Below are 20,819 nucleotides of genomic sequence, written 5' to 3'. Positions count from 1 at the left end.
GCCACAGGATCTTAATCCCACTTGTTTGAAATTTTTATTGAAAGTTCCCTCTTCAATTAGGGCATGAACGAGATTAATTTTTTCCTTGAAAATTGACGTGGATGGTCTACTGCTGTGGGCTTCATCTTCAACATCATCTCGTCCCTTCTCAAAGGATGTTAGCCATTTGTAAACTGCTGGTTTCTTTAGAGCATTGTCCCCATAAACTTTTTGTAAAGCATCAATGATTTCACCATCCTTCTACCCAAGCACCACCATAAATTTGATGTTTGTTCTTGTTTCAATTTTAGCAGAATCCATGTTGCCCTGATAGGGGCTTTTTAAAAACTGGTGCCATATCATTTCTTAATGTCTCGAACTGTTCAGACATGTTGTAACAAGTTAGTACAAGTTGATGTTGGTTCAAAAATATTTTGAAATCCATGCACAGTTTTTTTTCATAGTGTACATTTTTTCCATGAACTTTTCCAAGACCCCCACACGTTTCTTTATTCCCACCCCCACCCCCACCATCTAATAAATACAGTACTTAAACAATGTTGACTAGTTCAAAATATGTATTTATTTAATGCATAACAGAATTGCTGCCACCAAAAGACTCACTTCCTGAACAATCCATATTCAAACCAATTTTATAACACTAACTTGCCTAATTCTAGTAACTGAAAATGCACACACAGGGTGCAAACCTTTACCTATGAAGGCAGTTTTGTTAATCCCCAGCTAGAGGAAAGGCTCTGATCTTTGTCTAACGCCTATCTGAAAATCTACCACAAGACAGTGTATCAACATATTTTCCCTGTTGTTCCATAAACCATTTCCAGAGTTACAGAATGATCATGCTACAGTGCAGGGAGGAAAGGGTTGAAGGCAACTAGTTTCTATTCACTTATCATTAAGCTTAGAAAAGCTGATCAGTTTTGACAGTTCTAACTCACTGACTTGCTTTCCAAAAAACTAAGGATAGTTCCAGCTCAATAGAGTGATTATCCAAAGATTAGTGCCCACTGATTAATTTATCCTCTTAAGTAACCATAAATAATGGGGATTACATTGCCTTGACATTCTTCCATAACCCATTCGCAGTTGCCACCAGACACCCAAAGTCATCTTGATGAATTAGAGGATGAAGACAGATTAACTAGATTAAGCATGACTTTTATCAGATTTTTTTTTTCAAAAATAGTCTGCCTCTTGAAGTGGCTCAATATCTGTTTCCTAATCAAAGTATTAAAAAAACTACCACATACACAAAACTAATTATAATACCATACACATAACAAATGAACACTAAGTTATAGAACACCATGTTTTGAAGTCAATATCAAAAACTGACATTGCTCTTTTGATTCCCAACCTTTACTACTATCAAGTCTCTTCTTGTCTGATGTGTTGGCATGGAATTTAAAAGATTGTATGACTTCTATTTTTCAAACTTGGAGGAGAAAAATGCTTTAGTTGGACTTTCCTTTTCTTCCCTTCCCTGTAATTGTTAGAAAACATATTCACTGATCAGCAAGCCAATACTTCAGTTCACCCAAAAGGCATAATAGCAGACAAATGTGGTCAAAATACCACTTTACACACTGACTTTTGCTTTAATACAGATTTTGTAAATGAAGCCAAATGATATTAAAAGATGAAACAATTACTGCAAGGGTAAAGGTGTCTTGGCTTACAAAAAAGGGCAGATATCTCTTCTTGCACAACTATCAATTCCCTTTCATCCACCCCCTGCTGTTACTGGTTCTTCCTCCAGGGTCACTGCACTTCCAGCACCTTCAGCTGGGCTTCAATCACAAGAGAGCAATTCAGGACCTGAGCCCTGAGAGATCACAGGACAGCACGTGAGTCAGCACACACGCCCGCACACAGGCACCGTGCCAGCCTGCTCAGTCACAACGGTGTTGGACGGATCTGTAGTGCTTTATGCATTGAAAAGTACTTTGATACTCTCTTACTTGGGTCTCACTGCTCACTGTGTGACAGGTAACTAAGGCAAAATACACTTGCGTGTGGCCAGGTGGCTAGTTATTATCTCAATTAGGACTGACTCCCTTCCCGGCCAGAAAGTGCCGTAAAGATGACACCTCCTCCCCTAGCAAACCTCAAATGTCCATTATGAATATGCAAAAACAGTCCATATTTCTCAATAAACTGTGCAATATTGTACACCAGTCCTATTCAGGTAATTTAATTTCACTTATTCTATAATAGTATTATAGTAGCTCTCCTAGATGACTCTTTTAAAGAGTAGAATCTACACTTACTTAAAAGAATTAGCTGTTTTCATTTTGAATTGTGAATGAAGTAGTTGGCTCAGTTACTAAACTCTGAATATATAACGTCATCTGCTTGTTGAACAGGTTTTCACCACTGTCAATACTTTAAATTTAAAATACATAAATTAATTGAAATGGCTCTAAGCTATTCTCACTGTCTCTTGGTCTAGAACATCTTAAAAATAAGACTTACAGACCAACTTAATTACATCACAAGTGACAGGAGGAGGGTACATGCCAAAAGTCTTTAGCGGTCATGTCAAATTGAAGGGAAAAGATGACTAAGTCTTAAGACAAAGTTTTGGAAATACCTAAGATACGGATAGTAAAAATAAAATTTTGACCCTTGGGAAGACACAAACCTGAATTAGAGAAATCTAAAGGCTAGAAAGACATTTTAAGGAAGTTTTATTACTTTTTTTTTTTTTTTAAGACCAACGCTAAGATGTGGCAGCAGCTACAGTGGCCATCTCAGTGCAGTCATACCTTTAAATATAATGATTTCAGCAGAAATGAACTAAACTACCTAGAAGCAGCCCCTGAGTCCACTCAAGGCAGGATTTCTGGGTTTCTATTACATCATGTTCCTCTTAGAGATATATGTTTTTTCCAAAGTACCACCACTGGACTCAGCGTCACTCTGAGACTACCAGTTTGCATTTCCAGCTACCTGCCTGACATCACCCTTGATGTCTTGCTGACCCTTAATGCTCAACATGTCTAAAATGTGAGCCAGCCTTTCCCTGGCAACTCCTTCTCCTCATGCCCCATACCTGTCCATGGCACCATCTAGGGCTATCGACATGATTTTGTGGGGCACAATACAAAATGTATTGTAGGACTCCCTGATCAAAAATTATTAAGACACAGGCTCCAGATGTAGGCATCAATGCTGTTTCTGTGTTCTTCATCACTGTCCACACTCATTCTTTCCCAGAATTCCTACAGTCTATCCTTTGAAATGCCTCACATCTGTCCCTTCATTCCCATTTCCTTGGCTGCCCCTCAAATCTCACTTGGCTTTCGGTTGGGGCTTTGTAATTGGTGTTCTTCCTATTTCTTGCCTCTGCAACCCAGACATCTTTTTAAAGCACTACTTAGAAACCCTCTTCAGAAATCCTCAGTATCTCCCCATTGCCTCTATTAAATAATGTCCAAGCTTACCTTAGCATTTAGATCTTCCATCTCCCAGCTCCACCATTCTTTTCCAGGCTTATAGTCTATGACCTTTCACTGCATATCCTGGGCCCTAGACAAACCAAACTCCTTGTCATTCACTTAATAAGCCCAGTTGTAGGGTCAAGTATAAAGAACTTGGGCCATGAAGCTAGAGACTTAAGTTTAAATCCAGCCTCACTACTTACTAGCCTTAGTAGCTCCACCTAAAACACACACATCATAATTGTTACATGAAAGGATTACTGGATAGATTAAACAAAATAACCTAAAATACATAGTCAACCACGGTCAGAACATTTAGTATTAGAACTGCCTCCTGGCCCTTGCCCAGGCCTTACACTCTCACCTCGGATAACCTTCTGTTAGATGTGCTGAGGAAAGTCTCCCAATCTCGTAACACCTAACTCAAAAACTGAAGCCTTCTCTAGTCAGCTCAGTCAGAAGTCATTCTCCCTTCCTCCAAAATCCTATATCTTGCTTACACAGCATTTAGCAGGTACAGCATAGTCTCTCAGAGTTACTTAAGTATATCTCATTCTTTTTCCCCTCATGACCTCTCAAGAGCATGGAATAAGTCAAATTAGTTTCTTGTGTGGCTCTTAGTACATATTTTGTGCTCAAAAAATTAAATGGGTGGCTGGGCATGGTGGCTCACATCTATAATCCCAGCACTTTGGGAGGCTGAGGCACGTGAATCACCGGAGGTCAGGAGTTTGAGACCCACCTGACCAACATGGTGAAACCCCGTTTCTACTAAAAATACAAAAATTAGCTGGGCATGGTGGCGTGTGTCTGTAATCCCAGATACTGGCAATTCCTGCTGAGACAGGAAAATCGCTTGAACCCAGGAGGTGGAAGTTGCAGTGAGCTGAGATCGTGCCATTGCATTCCAGCTTGGGCAACAACAGCAAAGCTCCATCTAAAAAACAACAACAAAAAAATTAAATGGGGAGCCGGGCATGGTGGTTCACACCTATAATCTCAGCACTTTGGGAGGCTGAGGCAGGCAGATCCCTTGAGTCCAGGAGTTTGAGACCAGCCTGGGCAATGTGGTGAAACCCCGTCTCTACAAAAAATATGAAAATTAGCCAGATGTGGTGACGTGCACGTGTAGTCCCAGCTACTCGGGAGGCTGAGGTGGGAGGATCACTTGAGCCTGGGAAATCAAGGCTGCAGTGAGCCATGAGCGTGCAACTGCATGTACTCCAGCATGGGTGACAGAGCGAGACCCTGTCTCATAAAAATAAACAAATAAATGCAAAAAAAATTTTAAACATACCCCAAAATTAATTAATAAAAAATTTTCAATGGAATTAGCTTGAGACCTTGATGCAAGGGGATAGCACTGAAAGAGATTAAGATATGACTACTCTTGCAGACTTGATCCTCTGAAGGATGAGATGCCACCTAGAAGAATCACAGAGTCCTCATGCCCAAGTCTCTACATGGTTTATTTCCATTCCTATCCCCCACCCTAAGACAGACCTTGATCAACACCTGAGCTAAGACAGCAGAGGAAACAAGGACATGACCTACCTGCCAAGATGTGTCAGGTGAGAATCTAAAGCCTAAGATAATCTCAAGCTTTCCTTCATTACCTATGGGAATGAAGTTTTACTCTAATATATTCACTGGTATATGTCCTCTTGTATTTGCAAATATTATATATAGTTGCCAGGTCATTTGCTGCTTCTGAAGGGCTCAAAAACTGGATACACAGACTTATAAGCACTGAAATATGATTTTTAAATTACTTTAAAAAATATCATTGGTACTTATCAAATTAGCAAATACTAATAAAAATAAAACCAAACATTGGTAGCGTTTTCAGGAAGCCCGCACATCACTGGTGGCACAATAAACTGATTCAAGTTTTCTAAAGAATAATCTGGCAATGTGTAACAGGTGTTATAAAGTTGTTCATACCCTTTGAACCAGTAATCTCACTTTTGGACGTACACCCAAGGAAGCAATCCAAGAGAGGGGAAAAAAACAATTTGTTCAACGACATATACAGATACGCTACATATGTTGCATAACACTGCCTGCTACTCACGAAACAAAGGAGGCCTGGTTGAGTAACCTAGGTAGACCAATATGGTAGAACATCACACTTAATGAAACAATTAAGCAGGTGCCTTAAGTGATACAGAAAAATGTACCTTAAAAAATGTTTACTGAAAAACAGAAAGCAAAAGCAAATATTTACATATAAATGTATAATTCTGCCAGGCCCAGTGGCTAATGCCTATAATCTCAACACTTTGGAAGGCCAAGGCAGGTGGATCATTTGAGGCCAGGAGTTTCAGACCAGCCTGGCCAACACGGCAAAACTCCGTCTCTACTAAGAATACAAAAATTAGCTGGACATGGTGGCACATTCCTGTAGTCCCAGCTACTTGGGAGGCTGAAGTGGGAGGATGGCTTGAGCCCGAGGTTGAGGTTGCAGTGAGCTGTGATCGTGCCATGGCACTCCAGCCTGAGCAACACAGCAAGACTCTGTCTCAAAAAAATAATAATTCATAATTATTTATTTGCAAATCTGAAAACCCAAACCCAAAGTTTTTGTAAGAGAATATGAACATTTAATTAGAAGCAAAACTTTATCTGAACTGACGTGAATGGTCTCTATTTAACTCACTTATCCATGTATTTTGCTGCAGAAATGTAAATGTATTTGATTATAGGGTATCTGAGACTCTTCCAGGGGTGTCAGAAAATACAGGTGTCTGTATCAGGTTACTTTTTTTTAACTCTATTTACTTCAGTAGGGAGCAGGTTACTTTTTTACAATTCAAAAAAATCTAGGCTGGGCGCAGTGGCTCAGGCCCATAATGCCAGCACTTTAGGAGGTCAAGGTGGACAGATTGCTTGAGCCCAGAATTTCAAGACCAGCCTGGGCAACAAGGCAAAACCCTGCCTCTACAAAAAATACAAAACTTAGCTATGTGTAGTGGCATGCCCCTGTAGTCGTAGCTACTTGGGAGGCTGAGGTGGGAGGATCACCTGAGCCCAGGAGGTCAAGGCTGCAGTAAGCCATGATCCCAGCACTGCACTCCAGCCTGGGTGACAGAATGAGATCTTGTCTCAAAAAAAAAAAAAAAATTATATATGTATATATATATATATATATATAGAGAGAGAGAGAGAGAGAGAGAAAGAGAGAGCAAGAGAGAACCCCAAGAGTTGCAGATAAACGATTACTATACTGATAGACTATCTATACTGATGATATCTATACATATATAACAACATATACATGTATGTATGTATGTATATATGCATACATGCATCAGTTATAAATTTAAGTACAAGTGTTAAAGTTTGACATTCCCTGGCTTTGTTGATAAAACTGCTTAAGGAGAGTATATTCTTTAAGGAAAGCTAAGCTCTTTATAATGCCTCATCTGTGGGGGTGAGTAAAAAAAGACAACTGTAGGCCAGGCACGGTGGCTCACACCTATAATCCCAGCACTTTGGGAGGCTGAGGTGGATCATGAGGTCAAGAGATTCAGACTATCCTGGTAAACATGGTGAAACCCCATCTCTACTAAAAAGACAAAATTAACTGGGCGTGGTGGCGCATGCCTGTAATCCTAGCTACTTGGGAAGCTGAAGCAGGAGAATCGCTTGAACCCAGGAGGCAGAGGTTGCAGTGAGCCCAGATCACACCACTGCACTCCAGCCTGGCGACAAAGTGAGACTCCATCTCAAAAAAAAAAAAAAAAAAAAAAGACAACTGTAGATAAACCAAATCCAAATCCCCAAATAATTACAGATTCAAAACCAATAAAACCAAATGTATTATAATTTATTTTTATTTAGAGTCAAGTAAACATCTATAGATAATTGCACAACATTTCTGCAGAAAGTTCAGGCTTCAGATCTATTGAGCATCATTTACAGACACACATGTATTGAAAGAAGTGATAAACTCTCATGTTTTATAAAGAATCTTCCAGGTGACCTGTAAATAGACTAATCTAGAGTTTAAATCATTAGAAAGTATTACTTTAAATGTAGTAGTTTAAATGGACATTTGAAACGTAATCTTTTCTTTCCCCTGCTTTGTCTATGCTGAAAAAAAAATAATTTTTTTTTTGAGATGGGGTCTTGCTCTGTTGCCCAGGCTGGCAGGCAGTGGAGCTATCTTGGCTCAATGCAGCCTTGACCTCCAGGGTTCAGGTGATCCTCCCACCTCAGCCTTTTGAGTAGCTGGGACCACAGGTGCCTGCCACCATGTCCAGCTAATTTTTGTATTTTTCGTAGAGATGGGGTTTCACCATGTTGCCCAGGCTGCTCTAGAACTTCTGGGCTCAAGCAATTCATCCACCTCGGCCTCCCAAAGTGATGGGATTACAGGCATGAGCCACTCCGCCCAGCCTTAATCTTTTTTTTTTTTTTTTGTATTTTTTAGTAGAGACGGGGTTTCACCGTGTTCACCATGATGGTCTCGATCTCCTGACCTCGTGATCCGCCCATCTCGGCCTCCCAAAGTGCTGGGATTACAGGCTTGAGCCACCACACCTGGCTGCCTTAATCATTTTTAATGCAGGTAAAAACCCTCTGAGATTCTGGCCAGCAACAAAATGTGGCAAAAATAGCGTATTTGTCCTCCCCTCTCCATACAAAATAGGATTTTTAGATTAGAAACTATTTATCAGCCGAACATAGTGGCTCACACCTATAATCCCAACACTCTGGGAGGCCAAGGCAGGAGGATTGCTTGAGCCCAGGAGTTCAAGACCAGCCTGGGCAACATGGTGAGGCCCCATCTCTACAAAAAAACTTCAAAAATTAGCCAGGTATAGTGGCACACGCCTGTGGTCCCAGCTACTCAGGAGGCTGAGGCAAGAAAATAGCTTGAGCCCAGGTCGAGGCTGCAGTGAGCTGTATTCACACCCCTACGCTTCAGCCTGGACAGCAGAGCAGGACCCTGTCTCAAAAATAAATAAATACATTCATACAAATTATTTATCAACTCTGGATTTAATGTTTCCTATATAATTATGCATAAAAATACAAATATAAGTCTATTATCTCCTCTGACCCTTCTTTATGCCTCACCAGCTCCCCTGCCCTGCCCCTGTAAAAAATGAACAAAAAATGTGTAGTCACTGGCTGAGGCTCAGGTGTTACTACGACATTACAGAGCTCTTAACAATTGTGCATCCGATATTAAATCTTTGTTTTGAACCAACATCAAAATACGGCCAAAGGATCTGATCTTATTAAAAATCAGGTCCTTTTTTCAGTTTGAGCCTATTCCACAAGTAACATTTTTCTCTGACTAGAAGGAGACAAAACATAACACCTACAACTAAAACTCCATATATTTATCATTAAAAAAAAAACTTACTTTTAGGGGACGAGTACTTAGGTCAATAACTACATGGTTAGGGGTCCTCCTGTCAAAGTTTGAGTGCTACATTACTACAGGACAACAATGACAACTTCTTACCCCATTCACACTACAACATCAATTAACTTTGTGGAATGTCATTGTTTAAACAACCATTGACAAATGTAAATCCTTTGAGATACTGCCATTTGAAGTTGCAACATAAAGGCAAAACTAATAAAAAGGGTAATTAGTAAGATGAAAAGGTTTTTATTAATAAAAACAGTCTCCAGACTAACCTACTTGACTTGACATTAATACTTATCTACACAGAAAAGTCAATAAATATCACCATTTAACGAATAGGCAGTTTTCTATTTTTATAATATTAAAACACATCTCAAAATTGGTCTTGCATCCAATCTAAATGCAACACAAATATAAATTTTGACTTTCTGAACACAGGCAGAACACTGCTGATACAATTTACTCTTTTTAAAAGTTTTACTACACTTTTTAATGTTAATTTTATTTTAATTAAAAGTAGAGACGGGGTCTCACCATGTTGCCCAGGCTGTTCTTGAACTCCTGGACTCAAGCGATCCCTCCACCTAGGGTTTTCTGTTTTATTGTGAGATGGAATTTCACTCTTGTTGCCCAGGTTGGAGTGCAACGGCACGATCTTGGCTCACCACAACCTCCACCTCCCGGATTCAAGCAGTTCTCCTGCCTCAGCTTCCCAGGTAGCTGAGATTACAGGCATGCGCCACCACGCCCGGCTAATTTTGTATTTTTAGTAGAGACAGGGTTTCTCCATGTTGGTCAGGCTGGTCTCTAACTCCGGACCTCAAGTGATCCACCCACCTCGGCTTCCCAAAGTGCTAAGATTACAGGCATGAGCCACGGCACCCGGCCTCCATCTAGGGTATTCAAAGTGCTGGGATTACAGGCAAGAGCCACCCCGCCCAGCTGCAATTTACTCTTTAGCAAAAACTAGGTACTGGCTCAACTGCAGACCAATGCACCTTTCCCTAGGCACAACGGACTTTCATCCATTAATGTAATCACTGACCTTTCATTTAGACTTAACTATCTAAAGCATACCTTTAATTGAATTTAAAACTCCTTAGTGAGTAATTCTTAAGTGGGGGCACTGGAGGAGAAAAGCAGCACAGCTCCCCTCACTCACTAAGAGGCATAGATCAGAAGTTCTAGAGGGGTACATTTACTAATTTTTTAAAAGCACACATTCAATATTATAATTCTGTATTTAAAGAACAAGAAAATAATTCTAATTATATCCATAACATAACTAAAAGTAAAGCTTGACCGGGCATGGTGGCTCATGCCTGTAATCCCAGCACTTTGGGAGGCCGAGGCAGGTGGATCACCTGAGGTTAGGAGTTTGAGATCAGCCTGACCAACATGGCGAAAGCCCATCTCTACTAAAAATACAAAAAAATTAGCCAGGTGTGGTGGCACGCGCCTGTAGTCCCAGCTACTCTAGAGGCTGGGGCACAAAAATCGCTTGAACCCAGGCAGCGGAGCTTACAGTGAGTCGAGATCACGCCACTGCACTACAGCCTGGGAGACAGAGCAAGACTCCATCTCAAAAAAAAAAAAAAAAAAAAACAAATAAAAATTTTAAAAATAAAAGTAAAGCTTGACAAAATTTTGGCTGATGGATATACAGTATGACACTGTCTTCTGCCACTCACAAGGAAAGGCAAACTACAGTTGGATGTGTGCAACAAAATTCTGAAGTACCGTGAGATTTTTAGTTTATCAAGAGGGGACAAAGGGAGTTACAAACACTGTTTTGGGGCCAGGCACAATGGCTCAAGCCTGTATTCCCAACACTTTGGGAGCCTGAGGTTGGAGGATCACTTGAGCTCAGGCGTTCAAAACCAGCTTGGGCAATATAGGGAGAGCCCGCCTCTACAAAAAAATTTTTTAAAATTAGCCAGGTGTGGTGGTATATGCCTGTAATCCCAGCTATTCAGGAGGCTGGGGCAGGAGGATTCCTTGAGCCTAAGAGGTTGAGGTTATGGTGAGCCATGATCACATCACTGACTGCACTCCAGAAAGAAAAGGCTTTCATGTACATTATTTTTTAGAGTAGCCTTGTGGTATGTCATTACCTCCATGTATAGATAAGAAAGTTGCAACTTGCACAGTATTAGGATTGATACCAGTATTTACTTTCATTAAGTTGAACTTAAGAGCAGATTTTTGGCTAGAAAAAAAATTGTACTCCTGCCCCAGCCTCCTGAATAACTAGGATTACAAGCACATACCACCATACCTGGCTAATTTTTAAAAATTTTTTTGTAGAGGTGGGGTCTCCCTATATTGCCCAAGCTGTTTTCAAATGCCTCAGCACATCACTGAGCAACAGAACAAGACCTTGTCTCTTAAAAAAAAAAAAAGAAAAGAAAAGAAAAGAAAGAAAAAAGAAACACTGCTTTGGTCCACAAAGGAAACATTGCTTTGGTCCATATACAGTATTTCTAATATGTATTTCATACTTATGCCCATGATTAAAAATTAGTGAAATGAAAAAAGACTTCTTCCTTGAGAATAAGGCAAGCCATTTCTTCGTCGACTTTTTTTTAGTTCCTATATGCAAGGTGAGGAGTTACTCTTGCTGTTAAAGAAGGCACATTAACAAAGAGGTATGATCACACACATTTGGCATGTACGTTTGAAAGCACTGCTTTCCTCCATTCCTCCAGCCATTGATAGGCTATCTCTCTCATGTGGTGGGTCTGCGCAGTTCCCAGGTGTGCTGGAGTTTCCTGTTCTGAATCTCTGCCAATAAAAACATCCACAGTCCCTGCGTGGGTGGCACCAGGCAAGGCAGGTGCTCAGAACTGTGGTGAGCTGACTGTTCAAGTTATGTTTAGGGTTTAGCTTGTTTTTGTTAAGGTTTGCTTGTTTAATTTGAATGTAAGACCAGTTTCTAGCTAGGTGGTGATAACTCTGGAATTCTTTTCCAAAAATGACATCACAGCATTTCTGATGACTTAAGTAGGAGACACTATTGAGAGAATATTCTAAAGAACATGCAAGTAAATATGTAGTAAATAGTTTCTGGTTGGGGACAGGGGTAGGATTTTACTTTCAGGACAACTTTGACACAAGTACAATCTTTTTCCAGCCAAAAAGCTGCTCTTAAGTTCAACTTAATGAAAGTAAATACTGATATCAATCCTAATACTGTGCAAGTTGCAACTTTCTTATCTATGCATGGAGGTAATGACATACCACAAGGCTACTCTAAAAAATAATGTACATGAAAGCCTTTTCTTTATGGTAACGGAATGTATTACTCCATTTTCATACTGTTATGAAGAAATATCTGAGGCTGGGTAATTTATAAAGAAAAAGAGGTTTAATGGACTCAGTTCCACATGGCTAGGGAGGCCTCACAATCATGGTGGAAGGTGAAAGAGGAGCAAAGGTATGTCTTACATGGCAACAGGCAACAGAAAGTGTGCAGAGGAACTGCCCTTTATAAACCATCAGATCTCATGAGACTTATTAACCATCACAAGAACAGCACGGGAAAACCTGCCCCCATGATTCAATTACCTCCCACTGGGTAATTACCTCCCTCCCATGACGTGTGGATTATGGGAGCTACAATTCAAGATGAGATTTAGGTGGGAATACAGCCAAACCATATCAGGGAATATAAAAATTGCCACTTTAACAAATACAGATCATCTTTAAAATGGCTTTCACGGACTGCTTTATTAGAATAGGTTGAAATCAGGTTCTCTGTCTACCACTTTAAACATAATTTGTAACTTATTTGAATTCATTCTCAAAACTCCAAAATGTAGCTACCCCCAATATTCCAAGAGCATCAAATACGTAACAATTGCATAAAATAACTATTTGTGTCCCAGGATTGTGACAAAAGAATAAAATGGCCAACCCTTTCATCAGAATCTCACAAGGACCAACCATCGCACTGAAACCAGGAGTGGCACACACAAAGGCACAGAGGCAAAAAGCAGCAAGACAAATTTGGGCCAGTATAACACCTACAGGTTGGCTAGAACACAAAAACCAATAAGGGAGAGAGGCAGGGGCAAGGCTAGAGTGCCAGCAAGGGCCAGAACTTGCACGCCTTCAGAGTAGGGAGTTTGACGTTTTCCTAAAAGTAACAAGTGTCACTGGGCATTTAAACAGAAAAATCATATGGTCCAGCCTTTTAGAAAAATCACCCAGATGTACAACTGAGGACAAGCAATCCTGTTAAGGGGTTATGACTAATTGTGGCCAATAGTAATGAAGGTGGCCAGGCACAGTAGTTCACGCCTGTTAGTCCCAATACTTTGGGAGGCTGAGGCAGGAGGGTCACTTGAGGCCAGGAGTTTAAGACAAGCCTGAGCAAAATAGCAAGATGCCATCTCCACACAAAAAAAATGTTTTTAATTAGCCGGGCATGGTGGCACGTGCCTGGTGTTGCAGCTACTCAAGAAGCTGAGATAGGAGGACTGCTTGAGCCTAAAAGTGAGGCTGCAGTGAGCTATGATCACACCACTGCACTCCAGCCTGGGGAACACAGTGAGACCCTATCTCAAAAAATAAAATAAAAAGTGATTGAAGGCATGAATTAAGACACAGCAGTGAAAGAAAAGGGGAACTGATTTATGAGGCATTAAGAAGGTAAACACAAAAAAACTCTGATTAACAAAACAGGTAAGGAAGGAAGAGAAATAAGAAGTTAAGATACATTCCAGATTTCTGAGTTAAACAACCAGAGGTATCATGTACTGAGAATTGAGAAGGAGGAATATGGATTCAGAAGAATGCTGACAAATGGGCTGTCATTTTTGGTAGTAAGGAAAGGTTGTATGGAGTGGCTGAAAAATAAGTTCACGTTAGTTTAGTATGATGTACCTGTGCACCCAAATGGAACTGTCCAGAAATAGTAAATAAGGGTCTTGAACACAGAGATGAGATTTGAAAATAACAGCCCCAAGACAGTGGATGGAAGAAAGTAGGAAAGTGAAGCAAGTACATAGCCAGGGACTGAGCCTCAAGGAACTGTGACAAAAAGATGTAGCAAATCACATCAAGAGCAGAGTACAATTTATTCTAAAAGACACCTCAAAATCACTCCTGAAAAAATTTGTTATGCTTTTCATTTTGGCTAATTGGGTTCCTTCAGCAGTTAATTTTATTGATAAAATTCCATGAAAAAACACCACAGGAACCTCATATTGTTGTATTTAATTAGAATTCACTATATACGCTATTCAGTCTTGCACTGAATCCAGAAACATTCTGGAAATGAAGTATGAAATGCCCACATCATACTCACTATTATTCCAAAATTCTAGAACCATTTTTATAAACTTCTCACTTATTTTAGCAGGTAGTTTAGATTGGTTTATTGCCATAAGTGAGTTCTCTTAGCTTTTCTACCTCTCTTCCAGTGTAAATAACAATCAGGTATTTTTCTTGTATTGAAAGATGTGTAAGACCATGAACCAGATTATTTGTTCACTGTAACTAGCTCAACAAAACACTGTTACTAAAAACTTTTCTAAGATACAGAAATGGCTAGCTATGCAGGCCACTTTTCCTACCAAACAAAACAATATCTCTTTAACATAAAGGCAAAACATAGCAGTTAACTTCTGAACGATAGCCAAAATTTCCTATAATCTAGGTGTCATATACAACTGTACGATGTGGATATCAGTATAACTGCAAATGTGAAAACATGGTGGGGAGGGAACAACTTCTGAGGAAGCACTAACTGACTTGAAGCTTCAGAGGGGTTAGCAAGATACAGGGAGAGATGCCGCAAGATTCATTCATCCCTAAATGCTACTGAAAATCCTACTTTGCGATTGTAACTACCTAAAAAGAAATCCGTCTCCATACAGGGAGTGTAGAGTTGCATTAAAGATTACAGCCAAAAAGCCTCCCTTTCAGGACCTTTTTGATAATCTACTTTCAAACTACTGAATTGTTGATGTTTTGATTTACACGTTTTTATTTATTTATTATTTGGAGACAGTTTCTCTCCTGATACCCAGGCAGGAGTGAAATGGCACAATCTCAAAACAAAACAAACAAAAAACCCTAGGCTCTTCATTAGTTCCATGGGTTTTCCAGTATCTAGCAGAGTTAAAACAAAGTTGCATTTTCTTTTTTCCTTTTCTTTTTTTTGAGATGGAGTTTCGCTCTTATTGCCCAGGCTGGAGTACAGTGGCGCCATCTCAGCTCACTACAACCTCTGCCTCCCAGGTTCAAGCGATTCTCCTGCCTCAGCCTCCTGAGTAGCTGGGATTACAGGCATCCGCCACCATGCCCAGCCAATTTTTTGTATTTTTAGTAGAAACGGGGTTTCACCATGTTGGCCAGGCTGGTCTCGAACTCCTGACCTCAGGTGATCCATCTGCCTCGGCCTCCCAAAGTGCTGGGATTACAGACGTGAGCCACTGCGCCCAGCCCAAAATTACACTTTCTAAGGAAAAACAATGTTCCACTTAATTGTATTTCCTTTTATTCTTCCCCAAAGCATTTGATTCCTGTTACCTAAGCAAGAAGCATGCACATGTGAACGGGTAAAAATTCAAGTAAAAAGAGACAACTCATGCCTGTAATCCCAGCACTTTGGAAGGCCGAGGCAGGCGGATTACGATGTCAGGAGTTTGAGACCAGCCTGACCGATGTGGTGAAACCCAGTCTCTACTAAAAGTACAAAAATTAGCCAGGTGTGGTGGCACGCACCTGTAGTCCCAGCTACTCAGAAGGCTGAGGCAGAAGAATTGCTTGAATCTGGGAGGCTGTGGTTGCAGTGAGCCGAGATGGCGCCACTGTACCCCAGCCTGGGCAACAGAGCGAGAGTCTGTCTCAAAAAAAAAAAAAAAAAAAAGAGACAACTCAAGTTCAGCTTGCTCCCTCAGACACAGCAGGATGTGAGACACTCCTCTGAGTGCCATGTCATCGGCAGCTTGCTGGGCACCATAATGGGACTGTGATGCCGTCAGCATTTTTCAATAGTTGTACTGCCCAACTTGGAGTCGGCTTACTTCCCCTTTCCAAAGTCTTAATTTCACCAAGTGAGATTTATAACCATAGAGAAAGAGGCATCAAATGCCTTCCTCACCCCCACCACCTGTTGAAATGACCTTAGAATTTCAGCATTTTATAATAAAATTGAGTCCTGTTATATTGAAAATCCTTCAGGGAAATATTCTATTACTTCTGGTCTGTTATTAATTTGTATCCCACAACAGATCCTAAGCTACTTGGAAACAGCTGACATTTCCTCTCTCAGTCATTATCTCCAGTGCCCAGGACAGAGCCCAAAACAGAGCGTGTTAGATAACTTGGTAAACATCTGTAGAAAGAGAATTAACAGTAAGATGTGTAAACTCACTTATACTTAGTGTGAATGAACTTCTTCAGGCCCTTTCCTGAGAAATTTTGGGTACATTATCCATTGCGTGGGAAGAGTTAACAGACCCCTGAAGAGAAGTGAGCCTAAGAAAGGCTCCTCCTCAGTTCTGCCTAGAAACATTGTCCTGCTGTGGATCAATCTAAAAGAGAATGGTTCTCCAAAGGAAACCCCAGACTTTTGCTTGAACAGCACATGGAAGTGTCTCGTTCCTCTATGGAAGTCTCTCTACACTTCAGAAACATAGTTCAAGATATTAATAATTTGCAATTGTTTATTCACCACAAAGTACGACCAAGAAACAAGGACCCTTCTTTCTAATCCCAGAATGTGTGATAGAGCACTCAACCAATCACTAACACTTAAATTAATCAACAACATAAAGAACATCGTATTTGCAGAATGTTTTCTAGTCAATGCAATATGTTGAATGATTAAAACCCAACTCCTGGTGCTTGCTTCAGCAGCACTTTGAACAACAATTTACTAAAATTGGAATGACACAGAGAAGATTAGCGTGACCCCTGCACAAGGATGACATGCAAATTCATGGAGTATTCCATATTTTAAATAAATAAATAAATAAAATAAAAATCCTAGCTCTTACAGTCAGATAAGCCTGGGGTTGAATTCTGGCTCCACTTCTTACTTAAACTCTGTAAGCCTGAGTTCCCAAATCTGAAAAGGAAGATATTAACAAAGTCTATCAGAGAATTGTAGTAAGGTTTAAATAGGAACGCATTTAAAGTGCTTAGCCACAGGAAAGTACTGAAGAAATGTGCACCATCATTTGGAGACCTAGATTCCATTCCACCACCACCTCCCTGTATATCCTTAGGCTAATCACTTGCTGTAAAGAAGCTAATGGAAACAAGGAGACAGAACTAGCTGTACTCTAACACCAGCATTATCAATCATGAGTACGGTAATAGGAAATAGACCAAAACTTTGAAAAATAAAAGGCTTAAACAAATTCCAGATATTTCTTGGCATGTATTTGAAGCTTGCATATGCTTGATCACAGATGACTCAGCATTCGAATATCAAAGTGAAAAAGCGTGAACAATCAAACTTCAAAGCAGATATTCTCAAATAGTGCCTGTGGTAGATGAGGGACTTTATGAAACACCTTTGTGTGTGTCTGTGCACTGAGGGAAAGAGAAAGGGGTAGGGGACAGGGGAAGAGAGAGAGATCTCAACAATAACTGGCTTAAAGACTATCTTGTAATCATTTTTTCAGCACTAAGTTTAAATCTGTTTTCTTCCTCAGCCCTTAACATCTATCAGTCATATATGTATTACCTAGCACCCAAGTAGTGGCCATTGTTCAATCTAGATGCTGTGTTATACAGGACCATTACAAGTGCAGAGGGCCCTTCTGTAGGAATCAGACAAAGGGCACCCAGAGCCCAGGCTGGTTTTCAGTCCCCACTTAGTTTGGCACCCTTGTGCAATGGCACCACCAGATGTAGATATACAGCAGTCAGGCAGAGAAGCACAAAGATCTTCACACATTTAACTAGCACACCTGTACAACTGATTGTATGATATATAACCACGCATACACAAACAAGACTATAAGAATTGTCAAAGACTGAACTGAATAAAAAGAAGATATTCATCAAAATGGTAACCACAAAGTTTCACAGAGTGCAAAAGAAAAACTAGGTTCCTTCCCTCACTTTCAGCTACCCAGTATTGGGATATTGTAGCCAATTGGAACTTTGGGGACAAGTAGTAGGTAGAGACTTTGACACTGCAAAATTCTGATCCCTGGCAAAGCTATGGTCTCTCTCTGGCAATTGCTCACCCTCTCTCAAAAAAAAACAAAAAAACAAAAAACACCCACAGACACCAAAGGATCTACTTAACTGAACTTGCAAAAATGATGATAAACAAACGACTGCTGTTGTCTTGACGGCATTAAAAATCTGTAATCCCAGGCAGGAATATGGTAAATGTTGGAACTAGTCTTTAAATGTTAACTCTGTCAATTCTGCCTTTTTGGGGCTTTTCTCTCTGACACCCAATACTCACATAGAAAAGACACCAAACTACTTTTGTTTACTATTATATATGCATATCTCCCCTGCTAAACTTTACCATGATTACCTTCCTTAAATGGTTAAGTACATGTTACTACATTTTTAACACTTTTTGTACCTAGCCCATTGACCTGCATACCACAGCAGTTTCAATAGCTATTTAAAGAACAGAAATTCCAGGTTAAATATGGACCGTATTCACATGCATAAAGAGACAGTATACAGGAATATTCATTGCAGCATTGTTTAGAATGAGTTTGGAAACAATCTAAATGCCTATCAAAGGGAGAATGCATAGAGTATAATACAGTCAAACAATGCAAACCATGTAAGTTAAAATGGAAAGAATTTGAGTTATCAGTTCACACTGAGGTATTATGTAGATAAGTCACAAACATGATGCGGAATGGAAGTAAGTTGCAGAATGATGCAAATAGTATAATAGTATTTATATATGGTTTTAAAACTCTCAACATAACCCAGCATTACTTTTGTCTTAGAATTTATTACAGTCTTGCCCATTTCTTATATGCATACTTAAAGACCTAAGGAATATTCGCTCTAAAAATAATAGAAAATCAAGGTTAAAAAAAAAAAAAAAGACTATTAATCATATAAAGTTGCCCCAAATGACGGGGAAGGAGGTTGATTCAGTAATGGAAATCACTTAGCCCTTGAAGTCAGTTGATATGTGTTTTATTGCCATTCTACTACCCACCAAGACACTTTCACTGAGCTACAGTTTTCTCATCTAAATGGGATTGACCATGCTCACCTTGCAGGATAAAGTGAAATAATTTATGTTAAAGTGTCATGCAGAAGGTCTTAGACTTGTTTTTTGCCTAATCAGCCAAAAAGTCATAATAATGCTCTACAGGGAGAAAATGCTGAATCTGCACCATTTGTATCTAATTTACTATATGGTTAAAAAAATGTCAAAAAACACAACAGGAGGAGGGAAGAAGCAACCCCTCACCTTCCTCATCCCAGTCCCTAATCCGGCTGCCTCCCGTGTTTTCTACATTTAGCCCAGAGGGCAAAAAAAGGGTGGGGGGGGCGGGAAGGCACGGAACCCTGACTCTTGCAGGGCCCCCTTCGGAACTCCAGTGACCTTCGTACAAATCTCTTTCATTCCTCCAAACTCCACCCCCCGCCCCGCCAACATACGCACACCCCTCTGCGGCCCAGGAAGGCAGATGAAGAACTACACAACTGGCATAGTCACGAAAGAGACCACAAAAATGACAGGGCGATGTGTGGGGTTGAAGGTTCTGGGGTTCTGTTTGTTTTCAAACATTAAAAGGAAGGATTCCTGTGGACTGTTAGTGTCTACTCTGCCGAGGGGAAAGGAGGACGATCTCGGCAAGTAAGTTCTGCAACCTGCTTGCAAACACACAGCTCTGCAGCTGGATTCCACATAAAGACAGGCACCCCGAGGCCCCAGAAGCGGCAGGCTCTGTCTGCAACTCGACAGACCCCCCCCCCCCCCCCCCCGCCGCTCGCACCCTCTGGCACGAGGACCCACCGACATGCACACTCGGAGGCAGACACAGCCTACACGCGGGATGCGCTCGGGGGCCCCATGCGGGTCCCCCAGGCTGGTCTTGGCGGGCGCCGCGCCTCACCTGTCTTAAAGACCATCTTGTCATCGTCTTTGGAGCCGAAGGTTTTCAGCATGGACACGAAGAGCACCCCGCAAGCGTTCTGGATGCCGAACACCGACCCGTTGCACCACATGGCCGCCAGCATCACCAGCCAGCCCCAGCCGCCCTCGGGGGGCTCAGGAGGCTCCTGGGGCTCCGCGTCCGCCGGCCCCGCCAGCTCCACCTCCACCTTCTCGACAGCAGCCTCGGGGCTGTCCGAGGGTCCCGGGCCGGGCGGCGGAGCGACCCCCGTGGGCGCGGGGCCGAGCGGCTGCGCCTCGCTTGTGCCCCGCGCGGAGTCCGGCTCCTCCTGGGAGAGCACCATGGCCCGAGGCGGCCCCCTCAGGCGCCGGAGGAGCGCTAGGGACGCGAGTTACCAGCGGGCTCCCGGAGGAGCTGCGGGACTCCTGGCGGGCTAACGAGGCCGAGGCGAGGGCGGCGGAGCCCCTGGCGGGCGGGCGGGCAGCGCGCAGGCGGCCGCGAGGACAGCTGGCGCGCGCGAACGCCTCGAGGATCGCCACCGAAGCCTCCGGGTCACAGCCCCGCACCCCCGACTGAGCCCACGGCCAGTAGCCGGTTCTTAAAAGCACCCCCCACCCCGCCGGTTGGGGGCGTGGCCGGGAGCGGGACGTGCCCCCACAGCCTCCCGATGATTGGGCCTCGGAGAGCGGAGGCGGGGCGCCCCGCGGCGCGCGGCCCCAGGTGCCTGCTGCAGACGCCGTCTGCGCGCGCGTCTGCGACGGGGCCTCCTCCCGCTCAGAGAGGGGCACAGATGTGTGGGTCACCCCGCCTCAAAGCATGGGCATAAGGGGCGCGTCTCTTAGGTGCGGGCTCGGTGGGCCTTCAGGAGAGCAATACTGTAGCCTCAACTCACCGACACAGCGTCACAGTCACAGTAAC

The 20,819-nt window shown here is 42.0% G+C and overlaps 1 protein-coding gene and 1 pseudogene across 1 annotated transcript in view; one reads left to right on the top strand and one right to left on the bottom strand.

Annotated features, from left to right (window-relative positions):
• The window catches only part of LOC105492084 (solute carrier family 16 member 10), a 140,854-nt gene extending 120,381 nt beyond the window's left edge, over positions 1-20,473 (bottom strand). Inside the window, exon 1 of the mRNA XM_011758966.2 lies at positions 19,902-20,473. Coding sequence (XP_011757268.2) covers positions 19,902-20,244 — 343 coding nt within the window. The 5' untranslated portion in view covers positions 20,245-20,473. The remainder of the gene's footprint in view (positions 1-19,901) is intronic.
• Positions 16,688-16,800, top strand: LOC112428516 (U6 spliceosomal RNA; annotated as a pseudogene).
• Positions 20,474-20,819: the final 346 nt, after the last annotated feature.

This window comes from Macaca nemestrina, chromosome 5 (genome assembly GCF_043159975.1).
Source record: "Macaca nemestrina isolate mMacNem1 chromosome 5, mMacNem.hap1, whole genome shotgun sequence".
NCBI classification, from domain to species: Eukaryota; Metazoa; Chordata; class Mammalia; order Primates; family Cercopithecidae; genus Macaca; species Macaca nemestrina.
Note: the sequence above shows the minus strand (reverse complement) of the source record. Positions and strands in the feature narration are given on the sequence as shown.